Here is a 20,344-nt window from a genome sequence, read left to right on the forward strand (position 1 = left end):
ATCCAAATTTCACATTTGAAGAGATTATTCAAATTTTGTTAACGCATAATGTATAAATAATTATATAAATAATATTTAAAAATGTTAAAAAATTTATAAGCTATGTTATAATAATAGAAACATTTGAGATCAGGTTATAAAGATAATAATTGATTACTCTTAAAAGTATCTTTCATTAATTATTAAGAGATATCATTAAACATCTAGATATACATATACATTACAAATTACAATATCTTCAATTAAAGTTAAATTTCGGTTTAATTGCAATAACAAAAACAAGCAGATTTAAATTAATATAATGCATAACTTCTGAAAAACTGACTCCATTGCTCGACATATCTGAAGAAACGGTACTGTTTCAGCGCTAAGATATGGCGTGAAATCAAAGATACACTGAGAGAAAAATGTCGAAGTATTATTGAAGCAAATGTTACTTGATGTTACGAAATTTGATTGTGATGACAAAATATACATTTCTGTGAATATATTTCATTAATTGCAAAAAATTAAAATGGATGACTTATTTGCTAGAAATAAAATTTTATTTCGCCTATACTTAAATAAATATTTCAGTGAAATAAATATATTTCTCACAAATATATTTTCAGGCATCTTTTTCTTAATGTACTGACGATTCATTCATACGCATACAAGTTTTGTATGCGTGAAATGATTCATCAATTACAAAATTATAAATATTATATAATATAACGTTACACGATGCATTTACTTACAACATGAAATAATACCGTGTAATAAAATAATTTTTTTTTCTTCACGGAGAAGACTCAAATTGTCCACAAAAATAGAGACAAAATGCAATACGGGCGTACGTGTCATCCCCCGATATCAAATCATTTGTTTTGTACGCACATTTGAAATTGTATGCGCATTTGAAGAGGTTATTATGGTTACAATGTAAAATGAAATTTTGCGATTATCTGAAAATCATATGTTTTTATATAAAATTAATCACTAAATGAGAAAACGATAAAGTTAAAACGAAGTAAAGCAAAATGATGAAAATATGTATTCTTAATTGAAAATTACTCAAAATTTTCGATCTTTCTATAAAAGCGGTTATAACGCATTTTCCTTGAAGTTAGTTGTATACATGATGCAAGTAAACATGATGTGCTCGTAACTAAGACAAATTTGCGCATAGCAACACGCTGACCTCATTTTCCGCTATTTTACAACATATATATTTGCACGGTTGTCATATGATTTGAAATGATTAAAAAATATAATAAATATTAAATGAAAAATAACAGTAAAAAAAGTAATAGGCAAGTAATTATTTACTATAAATAAATAATTATTTATTATGTGTGAAACTATTATAGCAGGCGTATTGAAACAAAATTCGCCAAAAAATGGCGAAAAAAGGTCAAGCTCTGATTGATTGCAGCAGATAAACATGCACAAGAACACATCATGTCTACTTGCATCATATGTCGGGACCAAGCATTGCCGCAGAAGCAACACGAGTGAACCGTCATAACCACAAAGCCATGATCATAATCCTAAATTTTCGTCCCGTCGAAAGATTGCGATTAACGTCTTATCCTTATGACTAATCAACGGAAAGGCAGTCATGCGTAACTTAACGCTTGCTTCGTAGTCAATCAATTTATCGCTTTTTATTGTCCTAACGGTTACGACTACGGCCGGTATCCATAATCCGTTCTTAATCTCAAAACCATCTCAAGCAATGTCTTAAGATGTTACGGATCTTTGATTGGTTCATGACATTTCAAGCAGTAGCTTAAAACCATTGTTTTATGATCAATGTGGATATCTTAATATCAACATTGTAGTTTCGTACGTAGTTTATTTTACACAACAGGTTACAGTTCATAATTTATAATTTATAATACACCTTGAGTTTTTTACACTATTCGAAAATAACTAATTACAGAATAAAATACTGTCTGACGGCTGTCGCCCTGAATGACGACAGACGCTTGGAAGCTTGCTCTGAGTCGGATTCACAAAACTGAACTGTCGCCCTGAGTGTTATACACAATGCCTAGGGGCTGCACAGTAACGTTAACCAATCAAATTATCGTGATAAATTTTGGGGTACTCCAATTAAGTCGACTTAGATTCTAGAGAATACAATAGATATATAATAAAAGACTAAAATTGAATGTGTATAAGTACTGTGTACATAAATACACATGTGTTATAAGTCGTCATATATTAAGTGTCTTCAACAGATAATAGACAAAGAGACTTCGTAGATCTCTTAATTTCTCCGACTTTTGTTTTGACAGTAGCAACTCGCTACTCCATCTTCCCCTGGATGTAAACTTGTAATCCTGCCTAGCAGCCATTGTGTGCACGGTAGATTTTTTACAAGTACTTTACAAGTACGACTGCTCCAACATCTAAATCCGGTCCATCTTTGATCCATTTATTGTGTACTTGAAGCTCATTTAGATACTCGAGGTTCCAACGGGCTCCAAAATCTTGATGAACCTTTGATATATGCTGTCAAGTAGATAACCGATTCGCTGGTACAGACGAGAGGTTTTCCTCGGGCAGAGTCATCAGTAGTTTGCCGATTAAACAATGGTGTTGATACTAACATGTCGTTCGAGTCAGAGGAAAGGGATGTAATAGGTCTAGAGTTCAAAATCCCCTCTACTTCTATAATAAACGTATTTAGCTCCTCAAATGTGAATAAGAAGTCCCATGTCACACGTCTAAAATGATGTTTAAAGAGCTTAACAGTCGACTCTCAAAGCCCACCGAAGTGAGGAGCAACTGGGGTATAAAATGCCAAACGATTCGATGTTTACTCGCATACATATTTATTAGATTTTTGTGGTCTTCAGAATTAAATAAAGTATACTTCCTTTAACTGACTATTCGCACCTACAAGATTGATTCCATTATCAAAATAAATATGCTCTGGAATTCCCCGCCTTGAAACGATACGAGCGGGAGCAACAATCCGTATATAAACTCGCGAATTGTTGCTCACGCTTGCGACTCTTTTCCGCTCCTGTCCGAATCCTGCTAATACCGACTTCTAATGGCCGATTCGCAAACCAAGGTGGTAGAGAGCGCTCTGTCACGGTCAAGAGTTCTCGACAGCGATCGATCGGTCTCCTGCATCTAGCCGCTGCATCGATGGGGTAATCCCAGGAAACTCTGTCCTGCCGAGCGTATTCGACCGCCGACCAGCTGCAGTCCTTGCGCCGACCAGCTGCAGTCCTTGCGCTGTTGCACTGACGGGATATTTTCTGAGGCCAGAGCATACTCTGCCCCTACCGAGCTTTCTCGATCGCCGGCCAAACGCAGCAGTTTCCTTGCACCGAGCCAGCATAGGGGATAAGTGTGCTCTGTCTTCATCGAATGATTCTCAGTCGTCTAGTACAAACATTTTCGTCATACATTACGATAACCGACAGTAGCCAGGAGTAAAATTTTCTCCACTTCCGCCAAGAATTCTCGGCCGTCGATTACCAACGCTATCAACTTCATGCTCCTTGCGCTACTGCGTCGAGACTCGCCGAAATATCGAGCCGCGCTCGCGTTCGGGATTTACATCTAGTGTGTAATTGCATTCGCGCCGACCAATTAGCTGCGCGCCGTCGCGCATAGCTGATTGCCAATCATATGTGCTAGAAACCTTATAGTGTAACAGAGATTCACAAAGCGTCACGTGATCGATATACTTCTTTAATTGTCTGGAGTAATTCGTAGTAGCTACAATATTGAATTTATTATCAATATACTCAACATTGATTGCTGTCGACTGTTGTGGAATGAGATTAGTAAACTCATCCGTCAATCTTTTGTGAATATTTATCTATTATTTCATGCTTTACATGGAATGTTGCATTCCTTATGTACAGAATTTACATCCATTATCACCATGCCACGAATTGCGCCGCATATTGTTGTAGTAATAACAGTGTTATTCCACAGTAGTCAACAGGAGTCGATGTTGAGTACATTGATAGTAAATTTAATATAGCAGCTACTACGAATTACTCCAGTCAATCAGAGAAATATATGAATCATGTGACTCTTTGCGAATCTCTGTTACACTATAAGGACTCTAATATGTGCCGTATATCACTGCGTCATAAAGAGCCGTCTATGACATCCGGCGTGCGAGACCGCATTCTGCGAAAGAACACACACACACACACACACACATGCACGCACGCACGCACACACACACACACACACGCACGCACGCACACGCACGCACGCACGCATGCGCGCACGCACAATCCACGCAAAGCACGTTGTACAAATCCGATACATTACACGTACATCTTGCACATTGTACACGTATACAGGAAGGGGCATTTAAAATAGGTCACCTGAACTCGCTTGTTTTTAACAATAGAAAAAAAAAGTCAAACAAAAGTTGCTTGGTTTTGAGAGAAACGTAATGTGATGTTAATAATTGTTTTGTAGGATGATAGTGTAAAGGATAGACAAAGGTCAAATCTGTTTTTTTAAATGGAATGATACGTTTTTTTTTAACATTTTGATAAATCATTTTAAGACAAATACAATGACCTATAATTGAAGGTCATTCAAGGTTACGCAAGGTCAATAATGGAAAATAATTGAATGTAATGGAAAATAAATTGTTTCAAGACACTCTTCGAATAATTTCGTGTCTTCTCTTCTTGTTGATATACCGCTAATTGTTCAAGTGTATCACGGTATGTAAATAAACATTGAAGGTTTATTTAAACATAACAAGGTTAGCTGTATGATAATTGAAAATAAATTGTTTGAAGGCATTTTTCGAATATCTCACTAATTTACTTATTTGCGTACTTACCGTTACAACAAGTGTTCAAAATGATGATCTGAACGACGCATTTTCTGAAACGTGTCGATAAATTTCACTGCACGATAAATTTCATTCAGATCAATCGCAACGCAAGCTCTTCTTATGCACGCTCCTTCATGTCTTCTCTTGTTGTCGGCATTTCGTTGTACACTTGTTTTAATTTTCCCAACAAATAAAAATCCATAAGTGTTCAATCTCAGGAACGCGGCCTACCTGTTATTTTCTGATCGACCAATTCAACACAATCTCCAAATTTTCTGTTTAGCAATTCAGTCATTTCAGTTCATTCTGTTTAATAATCCATGCAGAAAGAGCAGGACATCCATCTTGTTGGTACCACATTGATTGTCATACGTTCAGTGAAAAATTTTCTAATAATATTTCTATTAAAATCTGTGCATACTTGCGACTATTTAATTCATTGATAAAATGAGGACCAATTATTTTACGAGAGCAAGTCAATAAGTTTTTAGAAAAACATAATAAATATATTTTTTTATAGTCTCCTTTCAGCTCGATACACTTGATCCAACGATTCTACAACTTTTTCAAGCCGTCCGAATAATATGATTTGTCCAACCCTTCAAAATAAGCCTCTGTTTCGGCGATGAGCTACTCTCTAGTGGTGAATCTCTTTCCTCCGAACCATTTCTTTAGATTTGGAAACAGGAAATAGTCGCAGGGAGCTAAATCTGGCGAATATGCTGGATGGGGAAGCAATTCGTAGCGGAATTCGTTGAATTTTTCCATTGGTGCTGAGCACGTGTGAACCCGTGCATTGCCTTGATAGAAGAGCACTTTCTTTTTCGCCAAATAAGGACATTTTTTTCTTTAAAATGTTGTTGAAACGATCCAATAAGGCTGCATAGTAATCGCCATTGATTGTTTGCTTCGACGGAAGGTAATCGATATGAATTATATCGCGTGCATCCCAAAAACTGTGGCCATCACCTTTCCGGCCGACTTCACGGTCTTTGCTTTCTTCAGAGCTGATTCACCCGATGAAGTCCATTGTTTTGACTATTCCTTCGTCTCGGGTGTGAAGTAATGGATCCACGTTTCGTCCATAGTAATGAATCGACGCAGAAATTCATCTGGATTACGTTGAAACATCTCCAAACATTGTTTTGAAATCGTCACACGGTGGCGCTTACGGTTCACAGTGAACAAAACGCGACACCCATCTTGCCGATAGCTTTTTCATACCCAATTGTTCGTGCAAAATTGAAATCACTGTGCCATGTGATATGCCTGTGACCTCAACAAGCGAGCGCACTTTCACTCGTCGATCAGTCAAAACAATATCGTGGACTTTATCGATGATTTCTAGCGTAGCAGCCTCAATTGGATGTCCTGAACGAGGTGCATCACATATGGATGTACAACCGTGTTTAAATTCATTCACCTAATTGTATACAGTCGCAAACGTTGGTGCAGATGTGCTATGAACATTATCCAACTCGGCTTTAATTTCTTTCGGCGTTAAATCTTATATATGTAGATGTTTGATCACTGCACGAAACTCGTTTTTTCCCATTTTGCAAAAAATACATAGGTTCGCTTTAGTCACCTACAGAAATAAAACCACGCGATGAATTCCGCTCAAAATTTGACAGTAATCAGCTGAAAGGTGCTACTTGTCAAAAAGTAATGTGGCATGACATTGCTAGTGCCTTCTGACAGATTTTCTAAGAACTTATTGACTTGCCCTCGTATCATTAAGAATTCCGGCCCAGACGTTTATAGACCAAGATCTCTGCCTGTCTACTTCTCTCATTCAATGTAGGTTTTCTACTTACCATTAGTGCATGTTGCGAAGATTTATTTGTCCATTGTTTGTAAATGTAGCTTCGTCAGTAAATAAGATTTTAGTGACCAACATATCAAATTCTTGTAGTCTTTGTAGTGCCCATTCACAGAATTGTACACGATTTTGAAAATCATTGCCATGTAACTCTTGATGAAGTGAGATATAGAAGGGATGAAATTTGTTGGAATGGAATATTCGCAGGATACTTTGTCGACTAATACGACTAATACTTTCACGGTCAAGCTTATACTAATATGTGGATTTCTTGATTCGTTGCTTTCTTGATTCATTTACGTTTTTTATTTTATCCACACTTCCTATTTTTTGAAAAATTTGTACTATTCTCTGTTTTGAAAAAACAGAGGGATGGACACGATCGAGAAATCTTTCAGCATACAAACGTACTGCTTCTCTCATAATTTGATGACATTCATCATAAATGAAAATCATATCGACTTTTTCCGCTTTTTGTATAACGCATTTCGCAAGACACGCACTTTAATTGCTAGATGAATTCTACTGATCAATAAATATGGATAATGCTATGTGCGATTCAATTTAAACGGTATGCAAATATTTACATACACTTGAACGATTAGCGGTATATCAACAAGAAGAGAAGACCCGAAATTATTATTGTAAAGAGTGTCTTGAAACAATTTATTGTCCATTACATTCAATTATTTTCTATTATTAACCTTGCGTAACCTTGAATGACTTTCAACTATAGGTCATTGTATTCGTCTTAAAATGCTCTATCAGAATGTAAGTAAAAAAAACATATTATTTCATTTAGAAAAACAGATTTGATCTTTGCCTATCCTTTACGCTATCACCTACAAAACAATTACATCACATTATATGCCGCTCGAAACCAAGCAACTTTTTGTTTGACACTTTTTCTTGTATTGTTAAAAACAAGCGAGTTATTCAGATGATCTGTTTTAAATGCTTCTTCCTGCATACATATATCAAGGTTCTATTAAATGCATTATTCGCATTAGAACCGTTTATTCTTCTATCCGCTTGCATCTCTTCTTTCCGTTTAACCTCTTTTGCTTTTCGAGCCGAAATTATTGGAATCCGACGAGCTAATCCGCGTGAAAGTTAGATTGTTTCAAATGTTTTGTGTTTGAAATTTAACATAACTTTAATAACTTTAATTTAACATAATTTTAAATGTAATTTTCTCTATTTTGTTAAAGAAAAACGAATAATAAAATTGCTTTTAAAAATGAAGTCATGTATAATACATTTTCTCTTAATATTCACAAAGAAAATTGTAGAAAGATCGAAAAAGGAAACATTTTAGTGATTTTGACTAAAAATACATTTTTTCACCATTTTGTTCTACTCCAATCATTTTAATTTGATCATTTACTCATTCAGAGATCAATTTTACATGGAAATACATAATTTTCAGACAATCGCAAAATTTCATCTTGCGCCGCAGACGAAATAATCTCCTCTAAACTTCAAATGCGTACAAAAACGCAAATAATTTGATATCGCCAAACGAAACGCATGTTAGTACTAGATTTCATCTCTACTTTCACAGACAATTTGATTTTTTCATGTGTGAAAAATGCTGTCGCACGGTATAATACATTCAAACTGAGCAACCCTGCTAATTCCAACTAATACAAATTGTTCTTTTGAATATCTCCGATGTATTTGATATTTTATATCTATATTTCTTTATGCATAACCGTGCGTGTGCGTGTGCGTGTGCGTGTGCGTGTGCGTGTGCGTGTGCGTGTGTGTGTGTGTGTGTGTGTGTAAAACAGAATTGTGCAATTATTTGCATGCATAGGTGAGCGTGTTTGGTGGATCAGCATGGACTTGGCATGAAGAACGAAAAGCGTATTATTTTCATCAATTCGCACCACAACAGCCCGATCTCAACTATGAGAATGAGAATGTAGTGAATGCAATGAAGGTACGTACAAAATAATATTGTGACAGACTAATTATTAAATATAAAATTATGATTCTGTATTAGTATAATATATTTTGCAAAAAAAAATTGCTAATCTTATAAGTCTTATAACAAGAGTTCACGCTCAAACTGCGGTGAATTTCTGCTTACTTATAGGAGATAAAACAGTTTGTCAGCCAAATTAATTTCGTATTTAATAACTTGGAGCCAAAATCCGATAAGTGGCCCAATTATAGCTCAATGTGAAAAAATTATCGCTGAATGAAATATCCAATTCTCTCGATCAGAACTTAGATCAAAACTGATATTGGATTATCTTGTTATCTCATTGTCTTGGAGAACCACAACAGCAAAACTGCATAGGGAGGACGGATTTCAGCATGTCGTCGATGTCACAAAGAGTGAAAATAAATCCGGCCTGTATATCGTACAAGAACATCGCTTTTTCCGTCATCGTCGCCCTGTGCGCGACAGATTTTCCGTTCATCGTTGCGTTGCAAAACGAAAAGCAAATACCGTTCTTTTTTTTCCGCTTTTTCAGCAATTTGCTCAAAATTATTAACATTTCAAAAAAATCACGATCATGATAAAAATCGATCGACAATACGATATACGTAATACATATTGTATTTACTTGTATAAAGTCGCATTTTTACACTAAAAGTAATTAACTGGCACATAAATCAAGACAAATTATTAAAATATATGTATATAAAATGAACGGGCAAATGTTTTCTTCGATCTCGTGGCCGCATTGATAGAAAAACGCAAATGCAATGAGCGTAAAATTATGCTTGCGGAATGAGTCAAGAAGCAGGCAATATACTATTTGCTAATTTTTTTAAAATGAACACTTAAAATATCATTCATACGTAGGCTACTGGAAAAGTTTCTGCAATCTATTACTTCCAGTGGCGCCAACGTTCTGCTACTATCATATCCGTAAAATTAGGCGTTTTTAACCTATAATTCAATTGACAGTTTGTACCCAAGCCAACTAGTTTTGTTTGTATAGTATTTTAAAAGAAGTTATTTTGTAAGAAAAAATGGAAATTTCGCGTGAAAATTTTCGGGCAATGATTTTTTACGATTAGAAATGTAATCTAACTCCGAAACAATGCATCGATCGACTTCATTTGGCTTTTGGGGATGAAACACCATCCAATAGGACTGTTTATAATTGGTTTGGCGAATTCCATCGTGGACGTATTTTCTTAGTGATGAATTCCGTGAAGATCGTCCATCCATCTATGTTGTCACTAATGTTAATGCTGTGCGTGAAATGATTGAGCGAGACCGGCATATAACATACCGCGAGATTCAGGCATCCTTAGGTATTGATATGAAAGCAACACATACGATTTTGCATGATCACTTGAGCGTACGGAAACTTTGCAGTCGTTGGATCCCACACAATTTGACCGAAGCTCAAAAACAGACTCGTGTTAAATGGAGCAAAGAAATACTCAAGAAATTCAACCGAGGTCGGTCAAATTTGGTCTACAACATCGTTACTGGGGACGAAACATGTATCTATTCGTATGAGCCAGAAAGTAAACAACAATCCACTGTTTGAGTATTTCAAAATGAACCGAAACCAACAAAAGTTATTCGTTCACGCAGGTGCTGCCAAGCAAATGATTGTTTGTTTCTTCCGGTTATACCGGACATGTGACAACCGTGGCCTTAGAGGATCGAAGGACTGTAAATACTGATTGGTATACAACAATTTGTTTGCCATAAATGAATTGCGTAGAACAAACCGAAATCGGCGCATCATCCTTCATCATGACAACGCCAGCTGTCACACAGCACGTCAAACCGTTGATTTTTTATCCAGTAATAATGTCGAATTGATGACTCATTGTCCGTATTCATTTGATTTATCACCTAATGACTTCTTTTTGTTCCCAAACATTAAAAATAAGATGCGTGGTGAGCGATTAGAGTCGCCTGAAGCAGCTGTTAAAACATTTCGTACACTGATTTTTGAGGTTACAGCCTTAGAGTGGAAAAAATGCTTCGAAAATTGATTCGAGCGTATGCAAAAATGTATTGATCTTAAAGGCGAATATTTCGAAAAACAATAAAGCCATTTACCGAATTTTACATGTTTTTTTTCATATTGTTTGCAGAAACTTTTCCAGCAGCCTACGTATACATCACACTAATACGATTTAACGAAGAAAATAATCGATAATGATCGTCCGACTGTACAATGACAAATATCTAGCGGACGTGAAGCGAGATAATTACGATCAATTTAACAAATAAAAGTTCGCCGAGCTGGAATAACAACTTTCAAACAAATTATTTGCACATCGTACTTAATTAAAGGCTAAAGGTCAAGTTTTCTCGTGGCCATTATAATACTTTTTCTCTTTTTTTATGTTACAGTACAGAGAATTAGTAGAATTATAATACACATGAAAGTTTTGTAAACACATTCAGATTCTACAATCAAATCCTGTGTGCGTAATTCGAGAAACAGTGAAATGATGAAATATTCAGCTGTGATACCAAAAGTTATAAAGTACACTGAACACGCAATAAAATCCGGATTGGACAAACTATCGTGTAGAGAATAAAGCGGCAAGCTCGCGTGACGCTACACAATCTACATCATTTTTGTACTGGTCCTAAAAACTCGACGAAATTTCAAATGTGTCTTTCGTTTGTTTTATTTAATAATTACAAAAAATCTTTTCTCTCATTGCGTATTTTTTTCATTAAAACATGTATGTAACAAAAATTTTTTTGTCATTGAATTTTATTGCTTATGCACGACAGATGTTAATATTTTACGCAATTTCTTTTTTTCTACGAAAACTTCTTCGAGCATCTTCTTATCATAGTATTATATTAATTCTTGAAAATCTCTTATGACAAAATTTTCTTAGAACGTGCCACGTTCATACTGTAAAGCTAGATCGAAATGACAATGAGAATAAACTGCAGCATTATTTTTCTTTAAATATTTATATACGTGTATTACTGAGATATATACTATCTCAGCAAAAATATATTAGCTAATCGGGAATGATTGCATCAATTTAATGAATATTATAGCACCTGCCTTTTTCACATTTCTTATTGTTAGTAATTCAATCTGATACGAAATTACAGAAATAATTATATATACGTTATTTATACTAATCAAAGCTGTAAATTATGTTATAATACTTATAAACTATTGTATGTTCTAATATTCATAACAAACTAACAATTTAATTTTATGTAAAATAAAAGAAAATAATTAAATCAAATAAATAACATAAAAGGAAGTTACGAATCACGCTGGATGTTATGTGCTAATGACTTTTATAAACTTAAATAAAAATACAAAGAATATTAAAATAAACATTTCGACCCATTATTGAGTCATTTTCAATGTTAGAATAATTTAAATTAATACTGGTAATGAAACAAGAATGCTCCCATGTGAAAATACAAATAATCGCGCAAATACTTGCATGTTAAAAATTGATTGAAATGAAGTGCAATATGACCCGGTTCTTGGAAGCAGTCTCATCCACCATACTTGTAGGTGTTAGTACTATTAAAAGTTGTCATCCGTGTCTTAAATAAATCTACTCCCAATGATAGAGTCGGCCGATACAAAGAAATAACATTTAGCGTGGTTCGTAGCCTTCTTTTATATTATTTATTTAAGGAGATTCTCACATTTAATAAAATATAAGACAAGTCTATAATATACATGTAATACATATGTCAATAATATCTAGAAAAAATTTCATTGGCTTTTACCGTACTATTTTGAAAATATTTAATTCTAAATGTATAGAATTTTACATTACAAGTTTACGGTATAACCTTATTCTGTTGTTATTCTGTTTCAAATTAAGACACTTGCATGTAACACAGCAATTTTAAAATCATTATAATTATAAAGTAAACACTTAAGTTTGTTCTCGTAAAGTTTCATTTAAACTGGCCATACAATTTACAAGAAATTTATATTCTTCAATGAAAAAAGCTATAATATATATCAAATGGATGATGCGTATACATCAAATAAGCATCTTACAACTTTTATTTGGTCTTATCTTGAAAATATTTAGTAAAATATAAAATTAATAATAATTATGTATAATGGCATAAGGTATTGTTAGTAATCTTTTATTCCATTATTTTTTAATTGTTTTACGAATTATTATGAATAAACTGTCTATTGACTAGGAAGTTGCGCGAGAACTTCCTTAAGTTAAATTATTTGAATCGTTTCTCTATTAAATTATAATTAAATCATTTTATACTTTTTATACACCAACTATTATTTCAAACAAGTGTATCTTGAGGAACACATAGTTTAGTAGTAGTTTAATCGACTTGAACATACATATAGAACACATAGACATATAGATGCTGTACTTAAATATATATTATATGTATGTATATATCGTGTTCTCTACTGCTGCTCTCAGGATGTCATGAGATTTTGGCTCGACAAGGGCGTGGATGGCTTCCGGGTGGACGCGGTGCCACATTTGTGTGAGGACGTCAGATTCTTGGACGAACCACTCACTGGTAATTCAAATCCTAATGACTACGGCTACACGCACAAAATATACACGAAGGATCTTCCGCATACCTACGAAGTAGTCAAAGGATGGCGAGAAGTGTTGAACGAATATTCAGATGAAAAAGTTATGATGATCGAGGCTTACGCGAACATGACGATGACGATAAAGTATTATGTATACGGCGCACACTTTCCCTTTAATTTTGGTTTTATTACCGATACGAATCAGGATTCTAAAGCAATTGATTTCAAGAGATTGATTGATAGATGGATGGTAAACATGCCTGTTTTGAGAGCAACTGCTAACTGGGTGGTAAGTCGAATAAGAGAAACTTGTCTTTCGAATCTAGAATCAATCTCCAAATATCTTCACTTAATTAAAAGCTTGAGATTTTTTTAAAATATTATGCAATATGCTTTTTTTTAAACACTTAACAATTCGAGATACGCTATCGTATAAATATCTTGAGCTCTATTTTTAAAATTACTAATAAATTAAATCAATAATATAATTCACATTGTATTCTCTTTTTACATATAATTCTATTCTCTTTTTACAGGCAGGAAATCATGACAAACCGCGATTGGTCACTCGTTACGGACGATATCGAGCGGAAGTTATAACCATGATAACTTTACTGCTTCCTGGAGTAGCTGTAACTTATAACGGGGATGAAATCGGCATGGAAGACACGTGGATCTCATGGGAAGACACCAAAGATCCGCAAGGTTGCAATGCCGGCAAAGATGTTTACGAGAAAGCATCTCGAGATCCCGCAAGAACGCCATTCCAATGGGACAACACCACTTCGGCTGGTATACGGATTTACTTAAGCAACTTCTAAAATCATTATGTCAATCTATTAGTTAAATTGGACTAAAACACAATTTAAGTTGATTATTATCTGTAGTAATAGTTAGAGTCCGACCGAAACTTTTACCGAAACTGAACCAAAACACTTGGCTACATGTAAATTTCAATCGAAACCCAAATCAAAATTTAAAAATAGGAATCCTATAAAGGCCGTATGTATAGACATATCATACACTTTTTCTTCATAAATATTGTAATTTATCGAAATAATAATTAAATTTCGGCCGAAATCGAAAATTGAAATTTTGACCAAAGAATATGAGTAGAGGAAAGGCCCCTATTATGCAATACCGAGTTCATTTTGAAATAATAAATGCTAAAAGTTTATCGGCAGAATTTAAAAAAATAATAGATCATTTTGAAGGGAATTTAATAAGTTTTAAGATAACATTATATAAAATTTAATTCAAATTCCATTTTTTTTTTAATTAAAAAATGTAAAAAGTGAGCAAATTGCAAAGTCAAAAAATTGTGCTCTTAATATGAGATGCTCCAAGAAATCGATAGTAAAACGCAAAATATATCAGTATTGCAATTTAAAAACTTTATTTCATATTTCTAAAATGCAAACAAACACAGCCAGCGTGCATGAAAAATGAGCATGCGATAGATTATACCCAGAGTCTTCAGGTAATTCGAATCAAGCGTCGTAGAAATAGGCATTCGAATAGGCATTGTTCTTTTTATTATTGTACAACAATACATAACATTTACTCTTTAACAACGATTTTCACTATAACATAGGAGAATGGGTTATTTCATATTAGAAATACCCTGGGTATCTCATACCATATTACGATTTCCACGCCTTATAGTTTTACGATCATCAAATCTAACTTCTATAATTAAACAATTCAACATATCCCGTATTTTTCTATTCTAGTACTCTATCACTATCCATGAAGAATTTATTGCTAAATATTTATTTATTAAATAATAAACAAGGTTTAAAGGCTCATCTCAATGAAACTTGAAAAACATCTAAATTCTAAAATCTTTTTTTACAATGACAAGCATGATCTAATAATGAATTTTCTATTAAATAGTTTTCAATCCAAGAGCGATAAATTCATGGTGGAACCAATAGATAGCGTTCATTAGTTTAGCAGAAATGCCGTTATCTTATATTAGGCGCTTATCTCATAATAGGGGGTTTGTCTCTACTTGTTCTTTATAAACATCAAAATTTAATCATTAAAACAATAATTACACATATTAAAATTAATATTTATGAAGAAGAGCTATATGGTTTCAGTCGAAACTGACACGTAATGAGTATTCGTTTTCAGTTTTGGTAAAAGTTTTAGTCGAACTCTAATAATATCTACGAAAATTCACAGAAGCAGTTGATAAATAAAAACTATTTATAAGCTAATAGCAAAATTTAAAGCTACTTTTCGTTAGTCCAAATAATAAAATATTTGAATTATCGATAAAAAAATATGTTGCTTATCATTTTGCAAATTTGTTAATAATTTTAAAGTAGAAGAACACTGAGAAAAAGAATTTTGTTAATTTAACAAGCCACCAGTACCTTTAACCGGTGATCGGTAAATATGTGACCACAAATTTTGTTGTTGTGATTGCTGCTAGTCTGCTATACCAATCAATTATTAGTAACAGAAGCAAACTATATAGAATCTAACCTATCTTTTGAATAAACTTTAGGCTCGTTTACATAGAATTCGTAGATGATTGTAGAGTCGTAAGTTGTAGGAAACCGACCAAGCACAGTCTAATATAGCGAGAATACTTGAGTAAAATTGGTAATCTCTTACGATTTGAAACCTTCTACTTATATATATGAGCCTCTTATTTGCTAGCGATACTATTGATTATTTGTTACATTGAATTAATTTGCAATCGTAACAAATCGATTGTTTTTTTAACAAATATCACATTTGCTTTCCCTTGATTTGTTTCTACAACAAAATCATTTCTCTCAGAATATTTAATGTTATTATCTGCTTTAAAACTTTAATATTGACAAAGTTAAATATCAATTTGGTCACATTTGCAAACAGATTTCTTCTCAAAAAATCGATTAATGATTAACTTGTTAATAAATAGCGAGAAATTTTATTAAGTAACGGGTCACTATAAAAACTGGTTCATATCAAACGAAGTACGTCGTTTTAATGTCAGTCTCGTGTTATGACCCACATATTAAAAATCAACGCAATATGTTTATTAGGTCATACATCACATTTTGAGATTACGAAAAGAAAGTGGGTGAAAAATTCAGGATGAAACAGATTGCTTACGATCAATCGTATTACAACGTACTATCGTTGTTAATTTGAATTTGTCATTTGTAGCAACTTAATCTGGAAAAGGCAACACATTCGAAAAACTAATAATATCATATCACATCATGTACAATATTGAAATTATAATTGAAATTTAGACGTGGTATACATAATTATAGAATTTCTCTATGTTAACGAAATTTAATTTACATTTATAATTTCAGGATTTTCCACGAATCAGAAAACGTGGCTGCCGGTGAACAAAAATTACGTGACACTTAATTTAGCCGCGCAAAAAGAACAGAACAACTCTTATAATGCTTTGTATAAAGCAGTTTCTGCTCTGCGAAAATTGCCTGTGGTTAAACGTGGAGCCTTAACCACGACATTATTGAATAATGATGTTTTCGCTTTTATTAGGTACAGTAAATATGTAATCGTACAATATAATAAAAAACATGCAGTTATCTTTTAATGATATTGTTTAAGCACATTTTAGAAATTTAAAAATATATTTCATCTTTTTACATGCTGGCATAATATATTTTTTAATATTTAATTTTTTTAACGAGATAACACGTTTAAAGTTGAATATAAAAACATAACTTCTTACAGGAAAATTAATGGAGAGGTAATTTACGTAGTGGCAAACTTTGCAAATGAAGAAGAAACCGTTGATTTATCAACGCTTGTTTATGCATCAAGTCAATTAAATGTTTATTATGCCACTACTAATGCTCATCATCTCATCGGGTAAGTACTTTTTTTCCGTACATAGTATATCAATTACACACTGTTATAAAATGAAATATTGTTATACAATATAGCATTAAAGCGTAAGAGGCGTTATATGTATTATCTCTTTATCTTAAATGTGTACTTATGTTTTTACTTCTTTTCAAATATAGAAACATTATCAAAGATGTTCATGCCGTAAAAATTCCTGCATCAGGAGCTGTGATACTAACCCCATAGTGATACTAGCACCACATAAAGCTAGGTAAAAAGCCATGAAAATGGGTATTCAATTGAAGTACCATATTTTGTCAACGTAATTATATCTATATTGTTTTAAATAAACAAAGACAGAATTATTATTATTCGTTAAAATAATTCTACTTCTAATCTCTTATTTTGCCATTTCTATATCCATTGCCGTTTTAGTTATCAATGTTCTATATTTATCGTATTAATCGGATTCGCTTGCGAAAAATAATACTATAGATAATAACATATAAATAACATATGATATAACAATGAAATATCAAAGAAAATAGTGAATTATTGTATAAATTATTATGATATAAATTAAAACATATTAAAATTAAATGTTTTAAGTAATATAAATTTTAGTTATACTATATTTTTCTATAGTATAATATAACAAATTTTTGATTAAGATATATGATGTACATAATACAATTTTTAAATAAAACAAAATTAAAGTTTTAAAAAATTATACATAATTACTATATTCTAAGTATATCTTCTAAGTATATCACTTGTTATGTATGGTAACGTATACGAACTATGTTTATTTTTGCATATTTTTATACCTTATAGACCTTTCTTATACAATAAGCCATTATAAAGCCATAAGAAATTGACCAATCACAGTCAAATGCAAGAAGAATAAGCGATTATGATTGGTCAACTTTTGACAACTTAAAGCTTAGATAATGGCTTGTTACAAAAAAGGAGAAGATATTATGGTCAATATATATATCATAGTATCAATATATATCGTAGTATATCCGGGCCTTTTTAATATCTCCGCTTTTAGTGACAAATTCTTCTAGTGATTATTTATGGAATTATTTATTCAGTAACTCGCCATTACATCATGACGCTAATATATCAATATACAATAGTCAGCACTTATTATAGTGCATTTTAACTTTTAAGATTTTCGAAATGTTTTTAAGAGGGTTTTCTACATTAGAGGGACAAAAAAAGTTGATTTTTTTTATAAATCGATAATACAACTCTTCGAGAATATGTCCCTAAAATTTTAGAACAAAATTCGAAGTCCTTCGGTATAAATTCAGCGCTTGTATACGAGTGCATAATGCGCAAGTATAAATTATTAAAAAAAATTTTTATTATAGTTCTAAAGTACTCTTAAAGCGTTCAATTTTCATTCTGGAAATTTTTTTCTATCTTTTATACTTTATAGTTTCGATGATATATTCGCTTAAAAACAAAAACGATTTTTTGAGAGATGATGTTTCATCTCTTAAATCTCGAGATAAGCACAAACAAAAACATATGGGACTAATATTATATTAATATGGGATAATATTATATTTTTTCATGCTCTACAACATATCCAAAGCTCATTAAAATCGGTGGTGTCAGTTCCCGGTAACACAAAAGAGATCTGAGTAGCTCGTAGAATGGCTCAAATTGAAAGTTTCCAAGAAAAAGCTGAAGAATTATTGTATATTACTGAAATAACAGATTAGCCTCCGAGCGTTCTGTAAGTAGTCAAGAATTAAATTGAAAACCTTAAACGCATTTTTCTCGGAATCTATTTTTTTGGATTTTCTTCAATTTTGTGTACATAATTGGAAAACAAAGTATTTGACCAAGTATTTGACTTTTTATAGGAGATTCGTTAGTTAACTAATAGTCAACTATCCTCGATAAAAATCCTCGACCTAAAAATAAAAACATAAACCATTTTTTTGCACAAAAAAACGGTTATTACTTAATGCAAATCGTAACTATTTGTTCAAAATCGGACAAAATTTTAATTCATATATATTTGTTTAAATTTTTTAGATTCATTTATAATGAAAAACTATAACAATTAAAAATATTTCTTAATTTTTTTATTCCGGCAAAAATTACAGCCGCTGGAATGTACACAAAATCATAACGTCGTGGCGAGACGCCAAACTAAATCTTTATATTTTTATTATAATACTTTTTCTTCACATAAAAATTACGTGCTCTACAATAGTTATAATATATTAAATGCAAAAATAATTGCATGCAAAAAGTTTTAAAAATATAATAAATAAATATTAGTCTTCCTTTTAAAAACAATCACCATTTTTTTTGTCTTCTATAATGTAGAAGATCCCCTTAAAATATTGACATTTTAACTTTTAATTACACATACTTCATCATTAAACTTAAGCATATTATCACACGATTACATTTTAGTGTGTTGTTCGTTATTTAAAATTTTATTTGGTTGCAATACATTTCGAGTTATATAAAATTCAACAATGTCATAGCGTCTTGCTAATATGTTATGGCTTCCTAAACGTATTGATTGCTATAGGCCTCCTTTTTCAAGATTTTCCTATCAAATAATTATTCCTTGAACTGATTAACTCTAGTATTAATCTATAATTTACGTTACACATACTGTAGATTTATTTTACTGCCTATATAAACCATAAGTTGTATGTATACACATATATATGTATATACATTGTGCAATATTCTATACTTTTTTGTTAATTTTGTAATTAAATACTGTTTTCTAAATAAAAAAATTTTTTAAGTCTATTTTTATGAAAGACCACATTACTACCCCTGTTTCTCTTCGAGTCATTATGCCATCATAATGTCGTCACATTTTTATTAATAATGTCGTAAGCAATAAATATTTTATAACTTTGAGTCCAAAATCGATTCAAAAACGTTTTAACGAATGTAATTATTAAGTTTTTAACCTAAATATTGCTTATTAATCAAGTTATTGTGTAGAATGTAACTGAGATGCCAATATCACTTTCTTTTACGCGTTTACACATAAGGATCATTTCCAACTAAGGATATGTTCGGGAAAACGCTATCAACACAAACGCTACTAACACTGTTCGTGTAACAAATAGCGCGATAGTGATAGTGAGTTCCATGAACGATTTTTAGCGTTTACGACGTAGCATTGGTAGCGTTGATAGCGTCTCCCCAAATGTACCTGCTCTTTATCGTTATAAATAATTTTTGATTCGAAGATAGTCCTCTTTTTCTTTGAAATTATACTGTACGGTATAAAATAGATTTAATATTTAAATTTAAAGTAAAATTTTTATGTTACTTATTTGCACATATTTATTATAATTTAAAGTTATATTA

The 20,344-nt window shown here is 32.3% G+C and overlaps 2 protein-coding genes across 2 annotated transcripts in view; one reads left to right on the forward strand and one right to left on the reverse strand.

Moving 5' to 3' along the window:
- The window catches only part of LOC108748461 (alpha-glucosidase-like), a 45,292-nt gene extending 27,976 nt beyond the window's left edge, over positions 1 to 17,316 (forward strand). Inside the window, exons 3-8 of the mRNA XM_018486648.1 lie at positions 8,458 to 8,583; positions 13,029 to 13,439; positions 13,687 to 13,942; positions 16,474 to 16,669; positions 16,865 to 17,002; positions 17,158 to 17,316. Coding sequence (XP_018342150.1) covers positions 8,458 to 8,583; positions 13,029 to 13,439; positions 13,687 to 13,942; positions 16,474 to 16,669; positions 16,865 to 17,002; positions 17,158 to 17,224 — 1,194 coding nt within the window. The 3' untranslated portion in view covers positions 17,225 to 17,316. The remainder of the gene's footprint in view (positions 1 to 8,457; positions 8,584 to 13,028; positions 13,440 to 13,686; positions 13,943 to 16,473; positions 16,670 to 16,864; positions 17,003 to 17,157) is intronic.
- The window catches only part of LOC108748464 (calcium/calmodulin-dependent 3',5'-cyclic nucleotide phosphodiesterase 1A-like), a 362,329-nt gene that overhangs the window by 278,009 nt on the left and 63,976 nt on the right, over positions 1 to 20,344 (reverse strand).

The sequence above is a fragment of the Trachymyrmex septentrionalis genome, unplaced genomic scaffold (genome assembly GCF_001594115.1).
Source record: "Trachymyrmex septentrionalis isolate Tsep2-gDNA-1 unplaced genomic scaffold, Tsep1.0 scaffold220, whole genome shotgun sequence".
Classification (NCBI taxonomy): domain Eukaryota; kingdom Metazoa; phylum Arthropoda; class Insecta; order Hymenoptera; family Formicidae; genus Trachymyrmex; species Trachymyrmex septentrionalis.